This window comes from Marmota monax, unplaced genomic scaffold, assembly GCF_021218885.2.
Source record: "Marmota monax isolate L192 unplaced genomic scaffold, Marmota_monax_Labrador192_F-V1.1 WCK01_AAM20220418_F8-fsc00080, whole genome shotgun sequence".
NCBI lineage: Eukaryota > Metazoa > Chordata > Mammalia > Rodentia > Sciuridae > Marmota > Marmota monax.
The window spans coordinates 5,069,175-5,094,743 of NW_026694750.1; the positions used below are offsets into that span (position 1 = coordinate 5,069,175).

At 58.5% G+C, this 25,569-nt stretch overlaps 1 protein-coding gene across 2 annotated transcripts in view; it reads left to right on the forward strand.

Moving 5' to 3' along the window:
- Nucleotides 1–25,569, forward strand: part of Chd5 (chromodomain helicase DNA binding protein 5) — a 59,263-nt gene that overhangs the window by 16,677 nt on the left and 17,017 nt on the right. For both annotated transcript variants that reach the window (XM_046424864.2, XM_046424865.2), the window contains exons 4-27: nucleotides 1,497–1,615; nucleotides 2,080–2,318; nucleotides 4,034–4,158; nucleotides 5,188–5,311; nucleotides 5,986–6,152; nucleotides 6,295–6,516; nucleotides 8,357–8,563; nucleotides 8,807–9,018; nucleotides 11,106–11,237; nucleotides 11,328–11,436; nucleotides 12,247–12,438; nucleotides 12,521–12,721; nucleotides 16,030–16,167; nucleotides 16,252–16,373; nucleotides 17,067–17,240; nucleotides 17,596–17,737; nucleotides 18,697–18,828; nucleotides 20,922–21,039; nucleotides 22,028–22,152; nucleotides 22,728–22,959; nucleotides 23,183–23,293; nucleotides 23,508–23,680; nucleotides 24,667–24,841; nucleotides 25,297–25,389. In XM_046424864.2, coding sequence (XP_046280820.1) covers nucleotides 1,497–1,615; nucleotides 2,080–2,318; nucleotides 4,034–4,158; nucleotides 5,188–5,311; nucleotides 5,986–6,152; nucleotides 6,295–6,516; nucleotides 8,357–8,563; nucleotides 8,807–9,018; nucleotides 11,106–11,237; nucleotides 11,328–11,436; nucleotides 12,247–12,438; nucleotides 12,521–12,721; nucleotides 16,030–16,167; nucleotides 16,252–16,373; nucleotides 17,067–17,240; nucleotides 17,596–17,737; nucleotides 18,697–18,828; nucleotides 20,922–21,039; nucleotides 22,028–22,152; nucleotides 22,728–22,959; nucleotides 23,183–23,293; nucleotides 23,508–23,680; nucleotides 24,667–24,841; nucleotides 25,297–25,389 — 3,784 coding nt within the window. The remainder of the gene's footprint in view (nucleotides 1–1,496; nucleotides 1,616–2,079; nucleotides 2,319–4,033; nucleotides 4,159–5,187; nucleotides 5,312–5,985; nucleotides 6,153–6,294; nucleotides 6,517–8,356; nucleotides 8,564–8,806; nucleotides 9,019–11,105; nucleotides 11,238–11,327; nucleotides 11,437–12,246; nucleotides 12,439–12,520; nucleotides 12,722–16,029; nucleotides 16,168–16,251; nucleotides 16,374–17,066; nucleotides 17,241–17,595; nucleotides 17,738–18,696; nucleotides 18,829–20,921; nucleotides 21,040–22,027; nucleotides 22,153–22,727; nucleotides 22,960–23,182; nucleotides 23,294–23,507; nucleotides 23,681–24,666; nucleotides 24,842–25,296; nucleotides 25,390–25,569) is intronic.

Sequence of the window (25,569 nt, forward strand, 5' to 3'; positions counted from 1 at the left end):
GTTGGGATAACGCTGGGCAGATTTAGGAGCTGGTGGAGGAAATTGCGTGTCTTGCTGATGTGTTGGCTGCTCTTGGCCGTGGCTTGCCTGTGTGCGCCTGCCCCTGTTTCTGGGGAGAGTGACAGTGGGAGCTCGGGTTGAGTGTCAGGAACCTTTGCTTGGAGCAGGACAAAGTGGAGTCTTCGCTGCCAGCAACAGCTGGCCAGCCCTGTTTAGGGTGGGAAGGGAACCTCGTTCCTAGCTTGCTCTGCAAGTCTGCCCGAGCCAGTGGGCATTCCCCAAGTCTCCTGCTGGACTTGCAGCAGAGCAGCTGCAGAGAATGGTCTTGCTTTCCTGGGGGACGAGTGGCTTCCCATGAATGTGCGGAAACATGGGAAACAAGCCATGGCTTTAGGCTCAGCCTCACACCCCCTGGGACTCAGGACCTCCACTCTCGGTGTTGGAGGATGACCCTGAGTCACCAGGAGGGCTTTGCTCCTCGAGCCCCACAGCATAAAGGTGAATGCTCCATAGATAATAGTACAGCCGCTGTTGGGCGGAAACACCGGTGGGAATGACTGAAGCTAGGAGGTGCCGAGGGAGGGGCAGCTCTCTCGGGGGCGTCTCCACACTGAGTGCTCTCATCAGTCAGTGGGTGTGTTGTGAGTCATCTGCGACTGGTGATAGCTGAGGGGCTGACAGTTCTGACTTCAGGGAGCAGTTCAGGGTCCCCCAACAGTGTCGTCCACTGCCTAGCTTCCATGCCCGCTCTGCTCTCCTGGGGGTGGGCTGGAGGGCCCAGGTGCCTGCAGGGATGGTAGGGACAGGTTGGTCACGGGAGGGTGTCCAGCTCTCTTGGAGCCAGGTTCCCAAGCTGCTCTGCAGTGCCGGTCAGGCAGGCCTGCTCCTCAGCTCCAGGGGGCCAGGGAGACCATGTACCACCTGGGGACTTTCTACTGCAGGAGCAGAAAGCCCAGCTCCCCCGGGTGAAGGCAGCACAGGGGGATACGGAGTCAGGGCCCTGAGACTGAGAGGTGGGGATCCTAGGGTGTGGGCCCCGGTGGTGGCTGTTTCTGTGCACCCCTCTCTGCCTCTGTGGGGTCAGCAGAACTCAGGCTAGGTGTCCTCAGGGCTAAGGGCAGGTGCACAGCAGTTTAGAGCTCCTCAGCCCCATTCTGCAGGACTCCCCGTCCAGTCACAGCCTGCATGGGACAGCGTGGCCATCTGGTCATCTGACCCCTGGGATGGGCCTCTTTGAGAGCTGGCTGGGTGTCTCCACACCTCCCTGGTCTCAGTGTCCTATCCTAAAAGTGAAGCATTGGCTAAAGGACCCTCTCAGCTCTGCCCTGGACAGGCCGTTGACCCATGCCCTACCCGGGCCAGGACATGCCTTCCTGTCTTCAGAACCTGACCTGTCCTTTCAGGGGCCAAACAGGACTGCACTGGGGGAATCTGGGTTGCAGACTGGGGGGCCCCCACCTCACCTCTGATCCCACTTTTGGCCTCTGTCTCCTTAGGAGCCCAAGTCCTCGGGGCAACTCATGGCTGAGTGGGGCCTGGACGATGTGGACTACCTGTTCTCGGAGGAGGACTACCACACCCTGACCAACTACAAGGCCTTCAGCCAGTTCCTCCGGTGGGTTGGGGTCCAGGATGCTGAAGCTGGGCATCTGTGGGTCCGTCCCTGGGGAACAACCAAGTCAGAGGTCGGGACAGAGAGGCAGAGCCCAGGATGAGGGCTGTCAGGCCAACCACTGACCTGCAGGGCTGGCAGGGGAGGGTCCTGTCCCTCCCCTTCATTTTAACAGATGGTCAGGCCTCCCCTGGCTGGCCTGGCCTGGGTCCTCCTGTTTTTTCCTCTGCTGCAGTGCCCTCTGTCCTCTCAGATCTTGCAGGGTCTACACACTGGTTAGCTACTCACCAGCTGTGAAGGAGGGAACAGGAGTGTCTGGGGTGGACTCTTGTCTTGGCTTTGTGCTTCCCTGCCCTCCTTTCTACCTGGTTTCGCTAGCCAGGGAACATGGGGCTGCTGCTGGAGGCTGCGGGGCTGGGAGAAGGGACGGCTCTGCCCTCATGTCCTGGCTGTTTCTCCCAACACAGGCCGCTCATTGCCAAGAGGAACCCGAAGATCCCCATGTCCAAAATGATGACGGTCCTAGGTGCCAAGTGGCGGGAATTCAGTGCCAATAACCCTTTCAAGGGCAGCTCTGCGGCAGCAGCCGCGGCGGCGGTGGCCGCAGCCGTAGAGACGGTTACCATCGCCCCGCCACTGGCCATCAGCCCCCAGCAGGTGCCCCAGCCAGTGCCCATCCGCAAGGCTAAGACCAAAGAGGGCAAGGGTAAGACTGCAGGTGGGGGACTCCATGCCCTGCTGGGCACCTGGGCACTCCTTACCAGGGGGTTTGGGCTGACTCGCCCTTTCTCTGCGGCCATGTGGCATCCTAGCCTGTTCCAGTCTACCTGTGGGGTAGGGAGGAACGGGAATAATGGGGACAGAGCTTTGGAGGTAGTGCCTGGTCACCCAGCAGGCCCCTCTACCTAGGATGGGGGGAAGGAGGGAGGCCCGAGTGTCCTGGGCTTCTGGGAGTTGGCAGGCTGGAGTTGGAGGTGGCCAGGGTTAACCTGTTGACCTCTCCTCTGGTTGCCACTGTGGCACAGTCCTTCTCCAGGCCTGCGGGGTAGCTAGAGGATCATTTCCCTGCCCCTTCTGGCTTTAGGATCCAGGGAGGTGCAGGAGTTGGGAGTAAGGGGCTGGTATGGTCAGACTGGAGCCCAGGAAGGGGGTCCAGATCCAGTCTGACTCAGGGCTAGGGGTTGTGGACAGGAGGAGAGGGCAGCAGGGAGGGAGCATTCTGCGTGGAGGTTTCTGGCTTCCTGGGTTTGGGGACATTGGTCTCCCAGGGTGCTCCCTAGTGCTATCTCCAGTAACTCAGCCTTCCTGGATGCTGATTTGGTTTTTGATGGGGGTGGGGGTTGAGGAGATCTGGGGACCCTGGTTTTCAGCCCCAAGGAGATTGGTAGCTGGGTGAGGTGGTGTACTCCTGTAATCTCAGTGACTTGAGAGGCTGAGACAGGAGGATCACACGTTTGAGGTCTGCCTCAGCACGTTAACAAGGCCCCCAGCAACTTAGAGAAGACTCTGTCTCAAAATTAAATAAGTAAGTAAATAAAAAGGACTGGCTCTGTGATAAAGCACCCCTGGGTTAAATCCAAGGTATATTTAAAGAAAGCAGCATTGGTTTCTGGGACAAGGCCGTGGTGCCGTGCCTGACACCCCTTTGCCAGGTCTTGGAGGGGGCCCGGTAGGCAAGTGACATGGGTCTGACCCTGCACCCTGTCCTGCCTGACCCTTGTCACCAGGACCTCAGGAAGGGCCTGGCCTAGCCTATCCACCACCTGCCCATCCACTTACTTATTTCCTCTGGGGCTCCAGCTGCCAAGCTATTGATTCCCCGAGCGCTGCTTCACAGCTGAGCTGTTGAAGTAGATTCTTTGTAGCATCACGAAGGGAGGGAGCAGTGGGACTCCCAGTCTGTCCGGAGAGTGGCCGGAGGAGGGCCTTGGCTAAAGCCACCTGGGTGTGAATCCCGCTGCTGGACCTCTCCTTCTCTGCTTCTCCTGGCAGTGGGTTGGGCCACTGGGGGTGGCTCACTGCCCCGTGGCTAGCTTCAACTTGCCGGCCTTTCCCTGGGGGGCAGCTGTGGGAGGGGCCTGCCCTGCCTGCTTGTAGGAAGGGCTTTTGGCCTCAGGACGTAGCTCTGGGGGCCCAAGCATGGACCACAGGCGGGTGGGCGTGCCTTTGGTGGCTCTGCTGAGGCGGACAGGGGCTTCCTTGGCTGGGGTGGGGACAGTGTAGGGGCAGGTGCTCTTGGCAGAGGGCCAGTGCTTTGGCCTGGGTCAGGTCAGTCTCTGGCTTTCCCTTTCCCTGCTGTGTGACCCAAGCAGGGACTCCCTGTGTCCCCAGCCCTCATGCCTCATCTGAAAAGGGAGATGGTTAAACCTCATTGGGTCACTGCATGAAGTGGCAGTTGGTGATCATGACCCTTGTTCTCAGGGCCTGGAGTGAGGAAGAAGATCAAAGGTTCCAAAGATGGGAAGAAGAAGGGCAAGGGGAAGAAGGTGGCTGGGCTCAAGTTCCGCTTTGGGGGGATTGGTGGCAAGAGGAAGAGGGGCTCTTCGGTGAGTGTGTATGTGGGCATGCATACTAAGTGTGTGCTTGTGTGTGTGTGCATGCAGATGTGTGAATGTGTGTATGTGCATGTGTGCTGGGGAGGGCCCGGGGGACCGAGGACAGTGGGCTTTCCTGTCATTCTCCTAAGCCGGCTGGGGGCTGGGCCCCGTCCCCTCCATTCTACCTGCATGCCTGCTGGGCTTACCCTGTGGCTCTGGTCGGGTATAGGCTGGATCTTTCCAAGGGCCCCTCTAGCTTGGGCTCTGGGCAGGAACTTTCCCCAGCCCACATTCTCTGGCTCCTGCTGCCACAGCTGTGGCTCCATCCAGGTAGCAGGGTACCCTGGGAGGGTGGGGCCCGGGGAGGTAGTAGGTAGGACCAGGCTAGTTGGAGCCCTGGTTATCCCTCCACCCCCAGGCCCAGCTCTGACCCCAGGGTCAGAGCCTAAGCCAGTGTCTCTGCCTTGCCCACTCCTTTCTCTGTGTGTGGAGGGTTTTTCCCCCTCACCTCAGCCCTGCAAGGTGAGAGGAAGTTGGAAGCTGTTGAGTTTAGCTGCTCTGAAGGGGAATATGGAGCAGAAGGGATGTCCCACCCCAGTCCAGGTCAGCTTAGCAAACACTTGATGAGCACCTGCTGTGTCCAGCAGGCCATGTCACACCTGGCTCGGCTCTGTCCTGTGGGTTCAGCCAAGGAGAGGTCTGGGGAGACTCCTTGGGTGGGGGTTCCTTAGGTCTGCCCCTTGCAGGGAGTTTGGCAGGAGGGAGGGCAGGGCCTGGGGAGTGGTGTGGAGGTGCAAATGTGGAAGTGCCTGGGGGCTGGAGAGCAGGGCTCAGTGGGTGGGGGGACATCAGGCTGGGCCAGTGGGCTGGGCTATGGCATGAGGCTTCTATCTGGATGTGGGGGAAGTGAACCCCAGGGAGCAGTCTCCAAAGCCTCCTCTGGCCCTGCATCGCTTCACCCCACCAATCCAGGCAAGCAAAGTCCTTGGATGAGCCCTGGGTATTCCTGGCTCAGAGGCCCCCTTCCTTCCTCTGCAGAGTGAGGAAGATGAGCGGGAGGAGTCGGACTTGGATAGTGCCAGCATCCACAGTTCCTCCGTGCGCTCTGAGTGCTCTGCAGCCCTGGGCAAGAAGAGCAAAAGGCGGCGCAAGAAGAGGAGGAGTGAGTGGGGCTTCCTGTTGCAGGGCTGTCAGGCCCTCCTGGTGGATATGGGGGCATTGCCGAGCCTCCCCTGGGGACGTGGGGAGGCATCCTCAGGCCTCAGCCTCCCCTGGTCTTGGCCAGGAAGATGCTCTATTGTTCCTCAACTGCCCTGGTCTCTTCTATCACAAGAGAGGGGTGTCCTGAGGAAGAAATAGGACCCTTGGTGTGAGCCACCAGGGGTCTGCGCTGGCAGGTAGGGCTGGAGAAACTCATCCACTGGTCACCCTGTCACCCACCCCTTTCCCCACCCACCAACACCCCTTCATCCTCTCACCCTCTAGTTTCATCCCTCTGTCTCACCTTTCCTCCCTCTCTTTTATCTTTCTGTCCATCCATTTTTCTGTTCCTCCATCCACCTTTCCCTCCTTTTCCCTATATCTGTCTTCCACCCATCTCTTCGCTTTTCCTACCTAAGCCACCCCCAGCATTTGTTCACCCCATAGGTCCCCCAACCCCCCCACCCATCCCTCCACCCCTCCACCCATTCACCCCAACCTGTCCACACACTCACCAATTCATCCACCCAACATCTATTAAGCACCTACTGAATTCCTGTCAGGCAAGGGTGATGGAGGTGGTTGTGCATCACTAGGGGGACGGCCCCTCCACTGCTGCCTTTTCCCCCTCTCCAGTTGACGATGGTGATGGCTATGAGACGGACCACCAGGACTACTGCGAGGTGTGCCAGCAGGGGGGGGAGATCATCCTGTGTGACACCTGCCCGCGGGCCTACCACCTCGTCTGCCTCGACCCCGAGCTGGAGAAGGCTCCCGAGGGCAAGTGGAGCTGCCCGCACTGCGTAAGCCCCGGTAGAGGCGGCCACAGGGGAGGGCAGGGGCGGCACCTGGCTCCCTGGACCCGGTGCCATCACCCGTCGGGGGGAGTCGGGCTGGGAGTTGGGGGACCCGGCCCAAGGTGCCTCCACCTGGACACCCCTCCAGGAGAAGGAGGGCATCCAGTGGGAGCCGAAGGATGACGACGAGGAGGAGGAGGAGGGCGGCTGTGAGGAGGAGGAGGACGACCACATGGAGTTCTGTCGGGTGTGCAAGGACGGCGGCGAGCTGCTGTGCTGCGACGCCTGCCCCTCCTCCTACCACCTGCACTGCCTCAACCCGCCGCTGCCCGAGATCCCAAACGGTGAATGGCTCTGCCCGCGCTGTACTGTGAGTGTTACGCCGCCCCGCCCCGCCCGGCCCCGCCCCGCCTCGCAGGCCCCGCCCCGGCCCGCCCACCCTGCTCGAGGCCCCGCCCCCGGGCCTGTGTAGCTTCTGAATGCCCTTTCTTCGCAGCTACCGTCAGCGAGAGTTTACTCTGCCCCAAGGGTTTGGCACAGACCTCATTCCCTTAGCCTTACTGAGCGTTCAAGAGCCAGGCTTTTGTTATTCCCATTTTTAGATGAGAAAATTGAGGCTCAGGAAAGGAAGTGAAGTGACTTAGGGCCACACAGCTGCAGAACTGTCCACTTCGACCCAGATCTTCAGAGCCATCCTGGCCCTGGCTCTGTCCCAAGACTGGGATAATGGGACACTTGAACCCCAGTTTCTACAGGGAGGCAGGAGTGCTTCCCCTCACTGCTACTCCTTGCCCCTCAGTGACTATAGGCTTGTGAAGGCCTTATGCTCTGAGTTGGCCCCCACGACCCTGCCACCCAAGTGATGGACCTCCCTGCCCTGTGGTCCTGCCTGTGCTGTGGCTAGCCCTGGCCAGTGTGTACCTGGGCTTGTGTTCTGTCTCTGCATGTGTGTCTCTGTTGCATAGGAGCCTGGGAGCCCTGTTGGACAGGTGCAGCCTTTTTAGCTGTTCTGCAAAACCCCCTGTGATGAGAGGTGGCAGGAGCTTAGTTCTGTCCAGGTCCCTCCCTGTAGGTAGGGATGGAGGTAGGTCAGGGTTGGGCAAGGAGGTGTCCCATCTACCTGCCAGAGCCAGTGGGGAGGAGGCTGGTCCTACTTGACTCCCCGTCTCCTTCTCCTTCTCTGCTCCTTGGCCTTTGCTCTCACTAGGCTAAAGCAAGGCTGGCTGTGGGGCTTTGTGGCATGCAGTGTATACCTGAAAGCCTTCCTGGGTGGTTTGGCACCACAGTAGTCCTAGATGTGGAGGAAGGTGAGGCCCTATTTTGAAGACGAGAAAACAGACTCAGGGGCTGTACCTAACCCCAGGTGGCTTGACAAAGATATGTGGACAGGTGGTGGCAGGGGTGGGACCTGCCCTCTCCAGCAGAGCTGTCTCTTGACATGCACAATCTCTGCCCCAGCCCAGCTGTGGCTCAGAACTGCCTCCTGCAAGGGCCAGGGCTGCTCAGAGCCCTTTCAGGGTAGCGTGCTCAGTGCACAGATGGTGGATCCGTGGCCCCTGCATTTCTCACTTCTGCCAGCCAGCAACTCCCTGGAGCCCAGCGTCCATCAGGACCCCAGTATGTTTCTGGGCTGATGGAGACTGGGTTTCTGACCCAGCCAGCTCAGATACACAGTGCCTGGATGGTTGCAGCCCCGCCTGGGGTGAGGCAGGGGGACAGAGCTGCATTGTCCTTCAGTGCCAGGCAGGAGCTTGTGCCCCACAGGTGCTTGTGGTCAGGATATGATGTGGCATGTTTTCAGGTGGGTTTAAGCAGGGAATGGGCAGTGGGAGGACCCATAAGTGGGGGAACGCTGCAGTCTTGGGCTCTGCTCTCTGCTCCGCCGTTCTTGCTGAGTGGGCCACGTTTTCTCCATCTGTCCTGTGTGTATGGCCGTCTCCTCACCTGGCTCAGGTTTTCCAGGTGTGAGGAAGCTCACAGTCAAGTGCAAAGCACGCACATGGACTCGGTGTTGCCCATCTCCTGCAGGCACAGCATGTGCTGGTTCCCGTGGACAGGGGTGGGTGCCGTGGAGTCACTGTGGTATGCCTCTGGCTTGGGGACTCTGCATCTGGTTGGAGGGAGCCTGTGTGACAGCCTGATGTCGTGGGAGCCCTGGGGTGCAGCCCTGTGCCTAAGCCCTGAACTTGGGGACCCTTCTGTGTCCACAGTGTCCCCCACTGAAGGGCAAAGTCCAGCGGATCCTACACTGGAGGTGGACAGAGCCCCCGGCTCCCTTCACGGTGGGGCTGCCAGGACCAGATGTGGAGCCGGGAATGCCCCCACCCAAGCCCCTGGAGGGTATCCCCGAGAGAGAGTTCTTTGTCAAGTGGGCCGGGCTCTCCTACTGGCACTGCTCCTGGGTGAAGGAGCTACAGGTGAGGCACGTGGGCAGGTGCGGCTGTGCTAGGCATGGCCTGGTGTGAGACTCTTGGCCCTCCTGGATGATGAGGAAGGGGCTGACACACAGTGCCCGCCCACCGGGGGAAGGGCATTGCTGGGAGTGGGCAGCTGAGGGGGAGGGTCGTCCTGCCTGGATCAGGGCTGCGGGTAGGGAGCTGGGTGAGGGGCACAAAGACACAGCCCATTTGCCTCTGGTAACTGCCGGGCTCTGTGAGCAGCTGGAGCTATACCACACGGTGATGTATCGCAACTACCAAAGAAAGAATGACATGGATGAGCCGCCACCCTTTGACTATGGCTCTGGTGATGAGGACGGCAAGAGCGAGAAGAGGAAGAACAAGGACCCTCTGTACGCCAAGATGGAGGAACGCTTTTACCGCTACGGCATCAAGCCCGAGTGGATGATGATCCATCGCATCCTGAACCACAGGTGTGTGCCCCGAGTGGTGACAGCCCTGAGCCTCACTGGAGGTGGACACCTGTGGAGCCGGGACCAGTGGTCCATTCACTCTGTAAGATGGGCACAGGGCTGGGAGCCTGGACCCTTTGGGGCTGCTGCTCAGAGCCACGTATGGGTGCAGTGGGGCAGGAGGAAGAGACCAAGGGCTCCCCGCTGCTGGTGATCTGACTGTCCAGCTATAAGGGCTCTCTGCCCAGGATACACTTGTACGTGCTTGTAGAGGGCAGTGGCAGAGTCATATGGAGAAAAGAGGAACTTGACAACCAGCCTGTAAACCTTACACAGAGCGGAAACGGGGTTGGGGATCCTCGCATTCCTGGGACCCTGCTGAGTCAGCTGGATGCCCTCAGGAGGGTTTTGAGGACCAGAAAGGCTGGGGTGCAGGGCTTTAGTGTCTCCACGTTTATCACAGCCGCCAACATCGGGCAGTGTGGGGGACCAGCAAGGCTAAGTCAGTGTCCCAAGCCTCACAACAGGTGGCAGAGCAGAGGGAACAGGTGCATCTGGGGGGTAGGATTACTCTCTTAGCCACTGTGCTAACCTCCGTGCCCCTGTGGCAGCTTAGTTGAGCAGTCTGGGAATTCTCCAGGTGACTTGGTGACCGTAGGCTGCAGGAGGCCAGGACGAGGAGGGTTCTGAGAGAACATTTGGCTTACACGTGGTGGGCAATGGCAGCACCTGCTGATTCTCTAGCTCAGGTGCTAGGAAGCAGGTGGTGGCCACCTGGGGGCCTTGGAGGGGGACCCAGCTTGGAGTACTGTACTCCCTGCTTGCGCCCTGAATTACTGGCTCTGCCTTTGAGGGGCTCAGGATCCGGTGGCTATTCCTGCCCTGCGTGCCTTGGGTAGTGTCTTGATAGTCAGTTGCTGGGTGCTACATGCTCCATTTCCACCCCAGCTCCCCATTTTTCTGGGATTCATGGTTGTGGGCTCCCTGTGCCTGTCTGTCTTATGAAGTGGGCTGCTGTCAGGCTGAAGGAGCTTGCAGAGGCCTTGCTGGGGTGGCCTTCAGGGCGGAGAGGCTGTGCAACTTGAAAAGGCTCCTCCCTTTGACTGTGAAGTGCCCCCACCTGTCTCCAGACTTCACTGAGAGTGGCCCTTACTGAGGGTCAGTATCTAGAGAAGCCTGAGCCCCCCAGCGTCTACCTTTGTTAAATTGCATGTTAAAAGCAGTTTTCCTCTGTGCTTCCAACGTGGAACAGGTAACTCTCCCCTGGACTTACTCCCTGGAGCCCATGTACCAACCAGTTATTTGCTGAAAAAGAATCTACTGGTTTCCATGGTGACTGGGATTGGTCTTGCTTCTTGATGGTGTCCAGGCCAGCTGCAGCACTGCTCATCCACCTCTTGGCCTGGCCACTGCCCTTTAGGGGTGCATGGCCCCCCAGCCCAGCTGTGTTTCCTTGGCCTGGTCACCTGCTCTACTCGGGTGGAAGTTCCTGAGGATCCTCCTGTTGGCCAGAATCAATCTGTGTGCTTCTGGGCTTGCGCATCAGGTCCAGTGCCCTTGGGGCTCTTTGGAAGAGGCCATCCCACCTGTGGGAATTGCATCTTTGCCTGCTTTTTAGAGAAAGGCCCCTCACCTGGGATGGATACTGCTCTTTTATTTTCCCCCCAATTTTAAATACAGTTTTATTTAGGACATTGCATTTTCTAGTCCTTTGGGTTTTTAAAGTTAGAAAACAGACAAGACAGAGGAGAGAACTTTCTCTAACAGAGATTCCGAATTCCTGTGTCCAGCCTGTGACTGGATGTGACTCATCCCTGTAGCAGAGGCTGGAAAGGACTCTGGATGCTGCTCCTGACTCCTCAGTGACCCTTTCTCTTCCAGTCTGTCACTTATCAGAGACCCTCTTCCATTGTGTGTCCTTGGGCAAGCTGCTGTACCTCTCTGGAGCCACTGCCCTGGCACCCTCCTCCTGGGTGGGCCCAGAATCCCAGGGGACCACTAGCACAAGTGGTTGTGCATCATGTGAGGCCCCCTGCATCATCGGCCCACACAGTGGCCACTGCCTGGAATGGCTGCCCCTCCCTCATCATCTATTTGCTGTGTTGCAGCTTTGACAAAAAGGGGGATGTCCACTACCTGATCAAGTGGAAAGACCTGCCCTATGACCAGTGCACCTGGGAGATTGATGACATCGACATCCCCTACTATGACAACCTGAAGCAGGCCTACTGGGGCCACAGGTGGGCTGCGGGATCCAGCCACCAGGTGTGGGCCCCTGGGTCCCCCTCCTGACTTGAACTCAGCTCTCCTGTACCCATGCTCTTTCCCAGGGAGCTGATGCTGGGAGAGGACGCCAGACTGCCCAAGCGGCTGATCAAGAAGGGCAAGAAGCTGAAGGATGATAAGCAGGAGAAGCCGCCAGACACGCCCATTGTGGACGTGAGTTGAGAGCTGGGCAGCAGGGTAGGATGGCCAGGGCTCCCTGGCCCAGGCTTGGCTGTGGAGGAGGGCGCGTTCTCCGGGACCCTCATGTGCTCGGACTCACCCACATGCCCACAGCCTGGCAGTAGGTGTGCCAGTTACACACCATTTCTACCTGCGAGGTGCGCTGGCCGGTGCATTCAGCAGAGCTCCCTGGGGTGTCTAACAATGCCTGGCCCTTGGGTGGCAGTGGGGGGTTAATGAGCCCTGGGCCCTGTTCCAGAAGCATCTTCTCCCAGGGCCCTGGGCAGGGACACACAGCAGGGTGTCAGCTGTGTGGGAGAGGCAGTGGGTCCAGTCCCTCAGGAGAACTTTCATCAGAGAGGCGCCTGCAGCCACAGCACGAAGGGCCCAGGTGATGTCCTGGGCCAAGTGGAGGTCCCCAGATCCACGTTCATTCTGTCACTCACCCAACAGTATGGACAAGTGCCCCAGCGTCAGAGGCACTGTGTGGGGCATCTGGGAAGCAGGGAGCAGGATTGGGGGGGGTCACGACAACCTGGGTAAAGACAGAGAATGCAACAATCAGATGTCCCTGGAAGGAGAAGTTCAGGGCCAGCTGGGGAGGACCTGTGGCAGCAGGTAGGCCAGGCAGGGAGTCGGCCTTCTAGCTGAGGCCTGAGGAGGGGCTGGGGCGACAGGGAGGAGCAGGAGGGTTCCAGGGAGGAGCAGGAGGGTTCCAGGGAGGAGCAGCTACCTGTGCAGAACCTGGAGGGTGGACCCCGTGGCCCAGGACTCAGCGTGTCTGCACTTCTCCCTTCCCCACAGCCCACGGTCAAGTTCGACAAGCAGCCATGGTACATCGACTCCACAGGTGGCACGCTGCACCCCTACCAGCTGGAGGGCCTCAACTGGCTGCGCTTCTCCTGGGCACAGGGCACTGACACCATCCTGGCCGATGAGATGGGCCTGGGCAAGACAGTGCAAACCATCGTGTTCCTGTACTCCCTGTACAAAGAGGTGGGCATGCTGGCAGGTGGGTGGGCAGAGGCTGGCGCCAGCTCTGGGCAGACAGATTCACTGCCTCAGTCTCTCTTGGCAGGGCCACTCCAAGGGGCCCTACCTGGTCAGTGCGCCCCTGTCTACCATCATCAACTGGGAACGTGAGTTCGAGATGTGGGCACCCGACTTCTACGTGGTCACCTATACGGGAGACAAGGAGAGCCGCTCTGTGATCCGCGAGAACGAGTTTTCCTTTGAGGATAATGCCATTCGGAGCGGGAAGAAAGTGTTCCGCATGAAGGTGAGCGTCCTTGTCCCCGGAAGGTGCCTGGTCTCCCAGGGGCCCAGAAGCCCTGCAGTGTGCAGTGTCCCTTCCCTGCCCCGTGGAGGCTGAGGTGCAGGCTGGCACAGGACTTCTGCAGAGGAGACTTCAGGCTGGTACCAGCATCTTAAACAGAGGTGCTGGCCTCCCTGTGAAGACTCTAGGGGAGGATCCAGCCTTCCTGCTGCTTCCTGCCTCTGGTGGCGTCCCTCGTCTTGGTCCGGTCACCTGGTTTTCTCCCCTTTGTGTTCTTATAAAGACACCAATCACAGTGCTCACACAACCACCTGATCCAGCATGACCTCAACTAACTGTATCTGCAAAGACCCGTTTGCAAGAAAGCTTCTAGGTGGACTGGAGTTTAGGGAAGACGTTGTTCAACCCTGTACACCATCGGTGTACCTCTGGCAAGTCGCTGGGTCTCTCTGTATCTTAGAGTCTTCTCAGAAAAATGGGGCTAACAGACCCCTTTACACAGCTGTTGGGGGAGGGTCATGGTCAGGAAAAGCTAGGCAGGGCCTGCTGACTTCGTGCTGCTAACCCCCAGGGGCTTTGTCTTAGGGCAGGCGCTGAGCCAACAGCTCCTGTCAGGAGGAGGGGGCCGAGATTCTGCATTTGATTTACTAGGACTTATTTATTTATTTATTTATTTTGCAGTGCTGGGGATGAACCCAGGGCCTTGCCCTTGCTAGGCAAGTGCTATACCACTGAGCTAAATCCCCAGTGAGATTCTGCATTTGAAACAAAGTCACAGCTGACACGGATACACCAACTTCTGGTACCTTGGCCACACATTGGGCAGAAGAAGGTGGTGCATCAGCAGGCCCCAGCTAAACATCAGCACTCACGTTAGCTCCTGTGTTGGGGGCTGGCAGTGTCTCCCAGGCCCTCCAGAATGTGTTGTCTTGGCTTCGTTGATGGTCTCTGAGCAGCCGTTCAGGTTCCTAGGAGAGGCTCAGAAACTGTCTGCTGAAGGAACAACAACTGGATCAGTGTGATCCCAAGGTGGCTTTTTAGACAGATGAGCCTATGAGCCTGGGGGGTCACAAAGAATCCCCCCCTTAGCTCCCTCTGGGGTCTGGCTATGGCTGGGCACTTCAAAGTCTTCACTCCCTTAGTTATTATTTTATATATTGTTTATTTTATGTACTTATGATTTTATATATTTTTCAACCAGGGATTGAACCCAGGGGCGCTTAACCACTGAGCCACATCTCCAGCCCGTTTTATTTTTTATTTTGAGACAGGTTCTCAATAAGTTGTTTAGGGCCTTACTAAGTTGCTGAGGCTGGCCTTAAACTTGTGATTCTCCTGCCTCAGCCTCCTGAGCCGCTGTGATTGCAGGCATGGCCACTGCCCTCCGTGCCTCCCTTATTCTATTAAAAAATTGTGGTAAGATGCACATAAATTTACCATTTTAACCATTTTAAGAGTACATACTCAGGAGTGTTAAGGACGTTCACGTTATCCTGAAACCAGTCTCCAGAACCCTTTCCACCTGGCAGAATGGAAGCTGTCTCCATTAAACACCGACGCCCCATCCGACACCTGCCAGCCCCCGGCAACCACCTCATGCGTTCTGTGTCTGAGACTCTGACTCCTCCAGGAGCGTCAGGCCGGTGCAGTCGTACAGCGTGACTCCTTAGCAGAAGGCCTTCAGGGTTCATCCACTGTGAGGCCTGGGTCAGAGTGGCCCTCTGTTTTCAGGCTGAGTGTTCCCCACCGGGTGGATGGACTGTGTTTTATTTCATCTGCGGACGGGCCCTTGGGCTGCCTCTCCGCCTGGCCGTCAGGAACAGTGCTGAGGACGTTGGTTGTGCCGCTGTCTCTCCGCGTCTCCATCCACGCCTCCCTTGGGGGTGCACTGTGGGTAGGGTTGCAGGACCACGGGGTCATTCTGTTTTTGACTTTGTGAGGAACAGAATGAGCTCTTCCAGTCCTCGTGGCTGTCCTCACTGACCTGGGTGAGGGGCCTGGGGCTGGGGCCGGGAATAAGCTGATCAAGGTCCCAACTCAAGAGGCTGGGGCTGGTACAAAGCCTGTGGCCAGCTTTCCCTCTGCCCCTCTCTGATCCCCCCACACGGGCGCTTGTCAGTGGGAGAGACGGGTGTGGACTGGCTGGGATGTGGGGCCCAGTGCAGGGTGAGAGTGCAGGGCCCTTGGTTCAAATGCAGGAGAGCTGCTTCTTCCTTTCTTCATGGGCTTGTCTGACCCGCCGTTCTGTGTTTCAGGTATTTAATGTCCCATTCCCTTGATCTGGAGACAGTGGGTAAATGCAGAGCCTCAGGGCGCCGGGGGCCCACCCTGTAACTTGGGGCATAGAATGTGCACCTAGCCCCCTCCCCACCAGCATTCAGGCCCAAGCCAAGTGTGACAGTGGTCACTGAGCAGAGGCAGGGGAGCAGAGACCTGTCCCACAGATGTGGGACCTCAAGTGAGGCTCCCAGCTCCAGCCATGTCCCACCATCCCACAGGACTTTTTTTTTCTTTTTTTACAAGTTACAAACTCAATATTAAAACGATTCAGAATTTCACATCAGCAAATACGAGGCACGAAACCCCCAGTGTGGAGTCCCTTTGTTCTGTTTGAGCCCTGACTCTGCCATTTGTTACCTGGGAGAGTTCTCGAGCCTGAGGTCCCGTGAACTCTAAGTAGGGACAATGACAGTTCAGCTCTTAGAGTACTGAGGATAAGAGGAGAGCTGAGGAAGTAGCGCAGGGCTGGCCCCATACCACCTGAGCAGTGAGCGGCAGCTCTCCTGTTTCAGTAACAGTCATCCCCGCACTGCCACCCATGGGGTCCCTGGGACTTGTTCTGGGACCCACAGGACACCAGAATCCTCAGGTGCTCAAGTCCCTTGTATAAAATATGACGGATGCCCACCCTCCCATATATGCTGTCACCTTAGCTTCTTCTTGCAGTGCTAACTTACAGGACACTTATGACTTTTGCTTACGGGTGAGTGGCGTTTGGATTGTTCAGGGCCTAACAGCAAGGATAATGACAGGTGCAGGATTTCTCCTAAATACTTCCCACCCAAGGTTGGCTGCGTCTGTCAGTGTGAAACCACGGTACGGAGGGGAAACTGGGTTGAGTTTTCTTTGTCTGCAGCACTCCCCTCTTCCGGGTTCTGCCCTCTGGGCCTCAGCTGCCTCCCTCTGTGTCCCCTCCTGTCCTGGGCTAGCCAGGCTCTGGAGCTCCAGGTCCCCATCCCCCTGACTCTGCCTCGCCGATCGGTCTGCTCAGCCCCCAGCTGCCTCCTCCCCAATGTTCCCCTTCCCTGCAGAAAGAGGTGCAGATCAAGTTCCACGTCCTCCTCACCTCCTACGAGCTCATCACCATCGACCAGGCCATCCTGGGCTCCATCGAGTGGGCCTGCCTCGTGGTGGACGAGGCCCACCGGCTCAAGAACAACCAGTCCAAGGTAGGCAGTGCTGGCCGTGCGGCTGGGGGCCACTCAGATGGGGGTCACCTGGTGCCCCCATGACTGGCCCTCTGCTCCCCGCAGTTCTTCAGGGTCTTGAACAGCTACAAGATCGATTACAAGCTGCTGCTGACGGGGACGCCCCTTCAGAACAACCTCGAGGAACTCTTCCATCTCCTCAACTTCCTGACTCCAGAGAGGTTCAAGTGCGTCCCCTGTCCCCTGCGCCTGGCCGGTGGGGTGGAGGTGCCTGGGGCACAGTGAGGACGTTATCAATGTCCTGGGGCAGGAGGGGCGTGGCACGGGCTCTGCCATGCTTGGTGGATCCCAACTGCTGCTAAGCCTGCGATTTCCCCTCAGCTCTGCCCTGGAAGGCCCTCCCCAGGGCACCTTCTGGGCTCTGTGTCCCCTGCCCTCTTCCCCACCTTCAGGTGACCCATGTGAGCAACAGTGATGGGAGGCAGAGGCCAGGGCGGGGGAGGGTGGAGATGGAACCTGCTTCCCCAGCCTCCTTGTTACCCACACCACATTCCTGCTCAGAATGAGGGGGGCTCAGGGTGAGGGGGGCTGACTCTGGAATCAGGAGGTGTTGAGCCGGAAGCAGGTTTTGGCCGGTTGCATAACCTTGGACCTGTCGGCTTCAGTAGCTGGTTTGTCGTCTGGTTGACGGCTCTGGAGAGCTCCCACCCAGGATGCCTCAAGGATGGAGAGATCCTGTGTGGCAGAAAGAGAGGGCAGAGGCTGACGGCTTCTTAGGGCAGTGCCTGGGCCCCCTGTCCTACGCCCTGTGCTGCCTGAGCTCTCTGCCCCGGCCCCTGTACCCTAACCCTGAGTTGCTCTGCAGAGGCCCGTGTGTCCTGGGCCTCTGCTGCTGGCCCTCAGCCCTGTCTGTGTTGCAGCAACCTGGAGGGTTTCCTGGAGGAGTTTGCTGACATCTCCAAGGAGGACCAGATCAAGAAGCTGCACGACCTGCTGGGGCCCCACATGCTCCGGCGGCTCAAGGCCGACGTTTTCAAGAACATGCCGGCCAAGACGGAGCTGATCGTCCGCGTGGAGCTGAGCCAGATGCAGAAGTGCGTGGCCGGGCTCAGCCACCTGGGGGGTCACCTGCCTCTGCCCCGCCCGAAGGCCCCAAGCTGGCCTTCCCGGGCCCCTCCCTGGGATGGTGGAGGCCTGGGCTCACCTTCGCCGACCCTTCCTTCTTGGGGCTCTTCTCAGATCGCCGTGTCTGCGCTGCCTGAGTTCTAGCTGGGTCTGGCTCCCGACCGTTTGCCGGGTGATTTCCCCTGGTGGCCCCACCTCTGGGGCTCCACGGGGTCTCTCTGCCAGAGCTGCCTGGCAGGGGCCCCAGCCTCCCTGAAGGGCAGAGTGAGCCCCTTGGAGGCCGGAGGCCGGGTGTACAGAGCGCCTTGCCTGTGTCCATTGCAGGAAGTACTACAAGTTCATCCTCACGCGGAACTTCGAGGCGCTGAACTCCAAGGGGGGCGGGAACCAGGTGTCCCTGCTCAACATCATGATGGACCTGAAGAAGTGCTGCAACCACCCCTACCTCTTCCCTGTGGCTGCAGTGGTAGGTGCCTTTGCCCAGGCCTTGGGCCCTCGGGCCCTCAGCTCCCCCGAGGACCTGGAGGTGGCTTGGGTCCCCTTCATGCCAGAAGTTCTGAAACCTGCCTTTGTCCACTGCCTGGCTCAGTCTTCTTCTTCCCTCGGGCCCTCCCCATGATGCATAGAGTCAAGGGGCCACCAGGTCACCCCAAAGACCCCTCTGTTCCTAGTATCAGGGCTCCAGGGCAGGATTCGAGGGCTGTGCCCAGTCCCTAAGGGAGTGTGCCACCAGCTCCCAGGGGGAGTCCAGCAGCCACGGGTGAGATGCTAAACCCTGGAACCATATATTTCAACCCCAGCACTATGTCCTCAGGAAAGTTAAAGCTCCTCTCTGAGCCCCGACATCTTCCTCTGTAAAATAGGGACAGTAGCAGTGTCTACCTGGAAGGGATCTGCTGGGGGTCAGAGGAGCACAACTCTGCTGAGCTGGACAGGGATGTCTGTCCTGGGGTGTCCCAGCCTAGGGCAGCCTGAGATCCTTGTTGTGAGACTCAGGTGGCAGAGTATTTTGTGGGACTTAACTTTCTGATTAACCTGCCCAGCTGGGGTCAGAGGGTTGCCCTGCTGGATGTACCCAGTGAACGCAGGGACAAGGCCAAGTTCCTGCTAGGAAGGCTGGCGTGGCTTCACCCTCTCTTGGCTTCCTGACATCTCAGGTCTCAGGTCTCAGGTGCCAACTAGGGAGCCAGGCCAAGGACAGGGCTGGCAGGTCTGTGCCCCACCTGGGAACATGGTGCCGGAGCCAGCACCCACGTGATCCGCAGCCCATCCCGTGCTGTTGATCCAGCTCTGGTTTGGGCTTTGTGCTCAGCAGGGCAGACAGGGAGTTGGCCCGTGGCTAGACCCTTATCTGTCCCCTGCAGCCTCCTGGGTGCCAAGCCAGGGAGGGACGCTCACCGTGGCCCTCTTCTGCTGTGTCCCCAGGAGGCCCCTGTCTTGCCCAATGGCTCCTACGATGGCAGCTCCCTGGTGAAGTCTTCCGGGAAGCTCATGCTGCTGCAGAAGATGCTCAAGAAGTTGCGTGATGAGGGGCACCGTGTGCTGATCTTCTCTCAGGTGGGCCACCCAGGAACCCCAGCTGACACCCTGCAGAGAGCACCCTGCCTCGATGGCTGAGCGCCTGCCTTGCCTGGGCCCTCAGGCACTAATGCTGGTCCACGTGGCGTGGGTATTGAGGATCATTCCCTGGTGTGCCCTGGCGGGAAGCAGCCAGTGGCTGGCTGAGGGCAAAGTTCAGGAGCCCCTCTCCCTGTAGATGACATCTGCTGTCAAGATCAGCCCCACCCTCTGCCCTGTCACGCCTCCTCTGCTCGCTCTCACCCTGGCAGCCAGGCCTGTCATTAGGGGGCCCTGGGGTTGGTTTGGGAGAACAGTGGGGCAGCTCCAGGGGCCCCTCTCTCCAGCGTGATCCCGAGGTTCACTGGCAACATTCCTGTTGGCACAGAGAGGCAGGGCTGTTCAGCCTCAGGTCAGCTCACTTTTCCCTCCATTCCTTCATTTGCGGCCACTGTCTATCAGGCTCGGTCCTAGGCCCATGGGTATAGCGAACAATGATCTGGCTCCTCCTCTCCATCTGCCTACTTTAGAGAGGAAGAGTTTATGAGACAGTTGCCTGAGTCTAGTCAGCTCTGTGTTGGAGGCCGTAGTGATGGGCCTGCAGGATCCTATTTGGTTTGACCTCCCCTGGAGGTCAGGCCCAGCCAGGCCACTGCTCACAGCCAGAGTGTGGAATCCAGCTCCTCTGCACAGAGGTCAAGCAGAAACAACTGCTGCTGTGTGCAGCCCTGATCACACCCCAGGAGGGCAGTGGGCTGGAGTCCCAAGGAAGTAGGCAACCTGTGTCTGGAGATGAACCAGGCAGCGACTGGAACTTGGATCCACATTCCTCCAACACCACTGTCCACATGAGACCTGATCTGGCAGAGTCCGCCTGGGACCACGTAGAGTGGACTGTCAGAGCGCCAGAAATGTGTGCAGAGGGAGCCCGACAGAGGCGGCCTCCTCCTGTCCAAGTGAGCCAGCAAACCCAGACTCCCAAACTCACAGTGGAACTGGCTGCTAAGACATCCCACAAAACCATAATTAGAATCCACATCAAAACAATGATAGAATGGCCTGAAAAAGACTTTCAAGAAACATGTTGAGGGTCCTCAAAAAATTAATGGATTAACCAACACCTAGAAATGAAGAAGAATTCATTTAGGAAAAAGCAGGAGGCAATAAAACAAGAGCACACAGATAATTCTGCAGAGGAATTTAGTCACTGAAATAAAACACTTCACCAGGCTGGATAAATTTTTTACATCAACGAAGAGAACACTGATGAATTAGAACCTGGTACCGAGGAACTTCCTAGGATGTAGCTAGACAAAGACGAGAGAAGGAGCATGGTGGTAGCCTGTGAGGCCCCAACAATCATCTGATAGGAGTTGGAGAAGAGAAACCAGGGAACCATGGAAAGCAAGACTTGAGGAGTTTATGGACTTGGAGAAAGACATGAGGTCTCAGACCTACAGTGTACTCTAGAGCTCCAGCAAGGTCCATATCAGTAAACCAAGCCCTCGGCACCTGGTAGGGAAACTAGCACTTCACACCTGCAGCTTACAAAGGAGAGGGCCAGGACTGTCCATCAGTAACAGGTGGCAGAGAGGAAGGCAAAATCTCCATGTACCGAGGGAGTGCCTGCTGGTAGTTTCATATCCAGCTGAACCATCTCAAGACTGCTGGGCCGTCAGCAGGGTTAGGGGTGCTCAGCAGAAACTGCCTTTCTTCTGGGGAAGAGTGACATCAGGGAAGATATCACAGGAGGCGATATTTGAGTTCCCCAGGCAGAAAGGGGGGTGGGGGGGTATTGTGGGAAGAGTCTGGTTGGGAATGTCTGTGGGGGGAGTGAGTATTGGGCCTCAGGGCCTTGACTGCTGGCTGAGGAGCTGGGACTCCATTCTGAGGGGCATGAGCAGGGGAGGCTGCTGGTGTGGAGGGTGGATTGGCTGCTGGATGGTTGGCAGCCATATTCTCCAGAGTCCTGTCCTGGGTCCGCCTGGGTCCTTTTTGTCTCCCTACTCAGTGGGCTGCCCTCTCCTCCCCCATCCATGGCCCTGTGGACTCCTGGCTCCATGGCCACTCCTCACGCACCCCTCTCCCTGTAGATGACCAAGATGCTGGACCTTCTAGAAGATTTCCTGGAATACGAGGGCTACAAATATGAGCGGATTGATGGTGGCATCACCGGGGGCCTCCGGCAAGAAGCGATCGACAGATTCAACGGTACCCACCCCACCTGAGGGTTCTGACTAGGACCCCACTTCAGCCTCCGCTCCAGGCCAGGTTCTTAGCTGGAACCCAACTCATGTTGGGTGGACTCCACAAGTGACCGATGAAAGCTGACTAGTCCTTAGGTCATGACTGTGTTCTCTTAGGGTCCCTGGGGATTGAACCCCATGCCAGCACATGATAGGCAAGGGCTCTACCACTGAGCTACACCCCAACCTTTTTACTTATTATTATTATTTTTTAATTTTGAGACAGGGTTTTGATGGGTTGCCCAGGCTGACTTTGAACTTGTGATCCTCTTAGCCTCCCGGGTAGCTGGGATTATAGGTGTGCACCGCCATGCCTGGCTTCTTAGTTTTAAATGCTAAAAGGATTTGTCCTAACGGGCCTTCTGGGGTCTGTTGGGGTTTTAGGAATCCACTTGATAACACTTACTTTGAACAGAATTAGAAAAGGACAAGATGAAAGGCAGATGGGGGAGGGAAATTTCACCTTTGTCATCAAATGAAGCTGGTACTGAGGGTCTGACTGGCACGCTGGGCCTCTACTGTGGACACCAGATAAAGCCCAGTTACTAGCAGAGCCTGCCACTGACGCACATGGAGGGTGTAACTTCCGAGGGCCTGGCTGCTGGCCTCTCGAGGGCTCTGCCGATATTTGCCGGCTGCTGGTTTGGTTTTTGCTCATCTGGGCTTTAAAAATTGGCTTCCTTCTCATTCTGGCTTCCTCCCTTTGGACCAGAGCTCGGAGCGCTCATTGTCTGGGCCTAAGTGGCCCCAGGTGGGCTCCTCCCGCCTCCCTGAGTGCAGGTATGGCTGCCCGTCTGTGACGGGGTCACTGTCTTGTCCTGCTTCTTTGCCAGGGACCTGTTGCTGGGGTTTCTGCCCATGAAATCTCCTCCCACCCTCTGCCTGCCATCCATCTGTGCCCTGCTCAGGTGGCACCATTAACCCACCCTCACCTGTCGGCCTCTCTTTCTCAGCCCCCGGGGCCCAGCAGTTCTGCTTCCTGCTCTCGACCCGGGCGGGTGGCCTGGGCATCAACCTGGCCACGGCAGACACGGTCATCATCTACGACTCAGACTGGAACCCGCACAATGACATCCAGGTCTATGGCCCCCCTGCCACCCCCATCCTTTGTACCCCCTGACCGTGCTCCTGACTCCTCCCTAGTTCCCTAGGCCTCCCCCTGCGGTGGAGGCTTTGCCCCCCCCCCCCCCCCCCGCCCTCATTGCACAGTGGAGGAAACAGACCCAAGAAGGCCGGGTTGTGCAAGGCACGGAGCAAGCTGGCTGCTAACCCTGGTTTGTCCTGTCACCCTCAGGACCAGCCCTTGCTGCCCTTGAAAGGTGGCTGTTTGTTTGTAACGTGTGCTCTGTGGTCCCATTTGCTGTCCCTTAGGGAGGTGCAGCCCCGTCTCCCCATGGCCCACCACCGTGTGGCTCCCTTTCCAGGCAGCACACAGACCACTCTCCTCTGCACGCACCGGCAGTCACAGTTAGTTCCACCTGCCAGGCGCATTTTCATCCAGTCCCAGCCTGGCTGCCACATCCACACAAGGCTGGGCATTCGGGTGACTCTCTCATGGTTATGAACTCATGGGAAGCTCCCCAGCCCATGGCACCCCACCCCATACCCAGCGTCCTCAGTCAGATCCTGGTACTGAGCTCCAGGTCTCCCCAGGCCTTCAGCCGTGCCCACCGCATTGGGCAGAACAAGAAGGTAATGATCTACCGCTTCGTAACCCGGGCCTCTGTGGAGGAGCGCATCACGCAGGTGGCCAAGCGCAAGATGATGCTCACCCACCTGGTGGTGCGTCCGGGCCTGGGCTCCAAGTCGGGGTCCATGACCAAGCAGGAGCTGGATGACATCCTCAAGTTCGGCACCGAGGAGCTCTTCAAGGACGACGTGGAGGGTGGGCCTCCCTTCTACAGGAGTCTGGTGGGGGGGTTCAAGGGTGACCCTGCGTGAGAAACCCCTGTCCAGGATCCCTACCAGTCCCACCATGCACAGCCTCACTCTCCTCAGCTCCTGCCCGTGTCTCCTTCCTCAGCGGGCCAGGGTGGCATCTGTCCACTGCCCACCAACCCTGCAGCCCCTCTGTGCCACCACAGCAGTGCCCTTCCTCTGCCCTCCAGGTATGATGTCGCAGGGCCAGAGGCCTGTAACGCCCATCCCTGACGTGCAGCCCTCCAAAGGGGGAGCCCTGGCTGCTAGCGCAAAGAAAAAACACAGCAGCACCCCGCCAGGTAGGGAGGCCCACTTGAGTCCAGCCCAGAGCTGATCCCGTGGTGAAGGGGTTCTCCTGCTGCTCCCCCAGGGAGTGGGCTGTGGCACCTGTGCAGGTTACAGCCAGGTTTTCTCCCAAGGGGTTGCTCTGCTCCTTGGCTCAGTCTGGAAGAGAACGGGGGTTGGGCTTGAACACTCCCTCTGTCCCCATAATGCACTGTGTCTGCTGCTCAGGTGACAACAAGGACGTGGAGGACAGCAGTGTGATCCACTATGATGATGCGGCCATCTCCAAGCTGCTGGACCGGAACCAGGATGCCACCGACGACACGGAGCTACAGAACATGAATGAGTACCTCAGCTCCTTCAAGGTGGCGCAGTACGTGGTGCGCGAAGAGGATGGCGTGGTAAGGCCCCTGGACTGCCTCTGCCTTTCTGTCTGTGATCCTCTGCTGTGACTCTGCCCCATCAGGCCCCGCCCTTGCCAGGCCCCGCCCTTCGCCTTGCTCCACCTGCCTGGCCCCGCCCTCTAGCCTATCAGGCCCTGCCCTGTGGCCTTGCTCCACCCCCCAGGCCCCCCCTCTAGCCTGTGCTCCGCCCATCAAGCTCCTCCCTCCAGCCCCAGCCCCCCCCTCATCAGGCCCCGCCCTGCAGCCAGCCTTGCTCCACCCACAAGGACCTTCCCTCTTTAGTGCTCTGCTCATCAGGTCCCGCCCTGCCAGGCACCCCGCTGCGGCCTTAGTTTGGGGTCGCCCTCCACCACAGGCTGAGGCTGTGCAGAGGGAAGGACCATACAGCCACATCCTTGCTGTTGTCTTCCTCCTCCTCCAAGCACCGGCATTTGGGATGTACACATGGAACTGCCACCTCCTGTAGAGAGGCCTGTTCAGGGGTCTGGTGTCAGGCCTTTCCCCCCTGTCCACTGGGCCCCTCCCAGCCTTGCCTGGGGCTGCATCTGGCCTGGCTGGACCACTCCTGTCTGGAACACTCCTGCACTGCTGCCTGGAATCTTCTGCCTTCCCCACCCTGCAAACCCCCTTCTTCCACAAGAACCTTTACTTCTTCCTGAACTCCCCAGGCACCGCGTGCTAATTAATTGTCCTTCCCCTTCAAACCAGGAGCCTCCTGAGGGCAGGGGCTGGGCCTTGTCAGCCCTGTAACCTCACACAAGACCAGGAAATACTGTGTAGTGACTGAATGACTGCAGGAAGGGCAGGGAGACGAAGACCTTTGGGTGGGTGGCAGGGAAGGCTTCCTGGAATAGGCAGGACTCTCAGTTGCTCCTTGAGCCCGAAGACGGTGGTGAGGTAAGGTTGATGGCGAGGCTCCCCAGACAGGCCAGGGATGCCTGTCCAGCCAGCTGTCCTGCTAGCCCCTGTGCCTGTGTCCCCAGGAGGAGGTGGAGCGGGAGGTGATCAAGCAGGAGGAGAACGTGGACCCTGACTACTGGGAGAAGCTGCTGCGGCACCACTATGAGCAGCAGCAGGAGGACCTGGCCCGCAACCTGGGCAAGGGCAAGCGCATCCGCAAGCAGGTCAACTACAATGACGCGTCCCAAGAGGACCAGGGTGTGTGCTGCGGCTGGGAGACCCGGGGGTTCTGGAATGTCAGAGGGCCATGTCTGCAGGAGCCCCTGTCTGGTGCAGTTCTGCAGGCAGGGAGGTGGTTGGGGAGGCTTCTGGGAGAAGGGGGCTGGGTGGGTTGGGGGTGTTAGGAGGGGAACGAGGCGGGTATCTGTCCAGTGACTTCTTGCACGTGGTGTGAGGTTGGGCAAGCCTTCCTAAGTCTGTTTCCCTGTCTGTAAAGTGGGATGGGATGGGGTCATTCTTAGTGTATTCCGTGGTGTGATTCCTAAGTAGTGGAGTTGAGCTATTAAGTGAGCTCACAGGAAGTACCTGGTGACCGCTGTCAGTGTCACTGTCTTCGCTGGGCTGGGGTATAGGGCTTGGCCTGGCCCTGGGGGTGCCGAGGGTTGGAGGTGGGCTTCTGTTTGCACACATGCGCTCTGCCTGCCTCCCTGCAGAGTGGCAGGATGAGCTCTCAGACAACCAGTCTGAGTATTCCATCGGCTCCGAGGATGAGGATGAGGACTTTGAGGAAAGACCAGAAGGGCAGAGTGAGTATCCGTGCTGGTGACCTGGTCGGCCGTGGGCCCTGGTCTGCCGTGGGCCCTGGTCTGCCGTGGGCCCCTGTGGGCCCTGGTCTGCCGTGGGGCGTGGCCGGGGTCCTACTAGAGGTAGTAGCAGGAGGATTCCTGAGGTGGGCTGGTGAGTGGGGTGAGGAGGGCCCCCTTGGC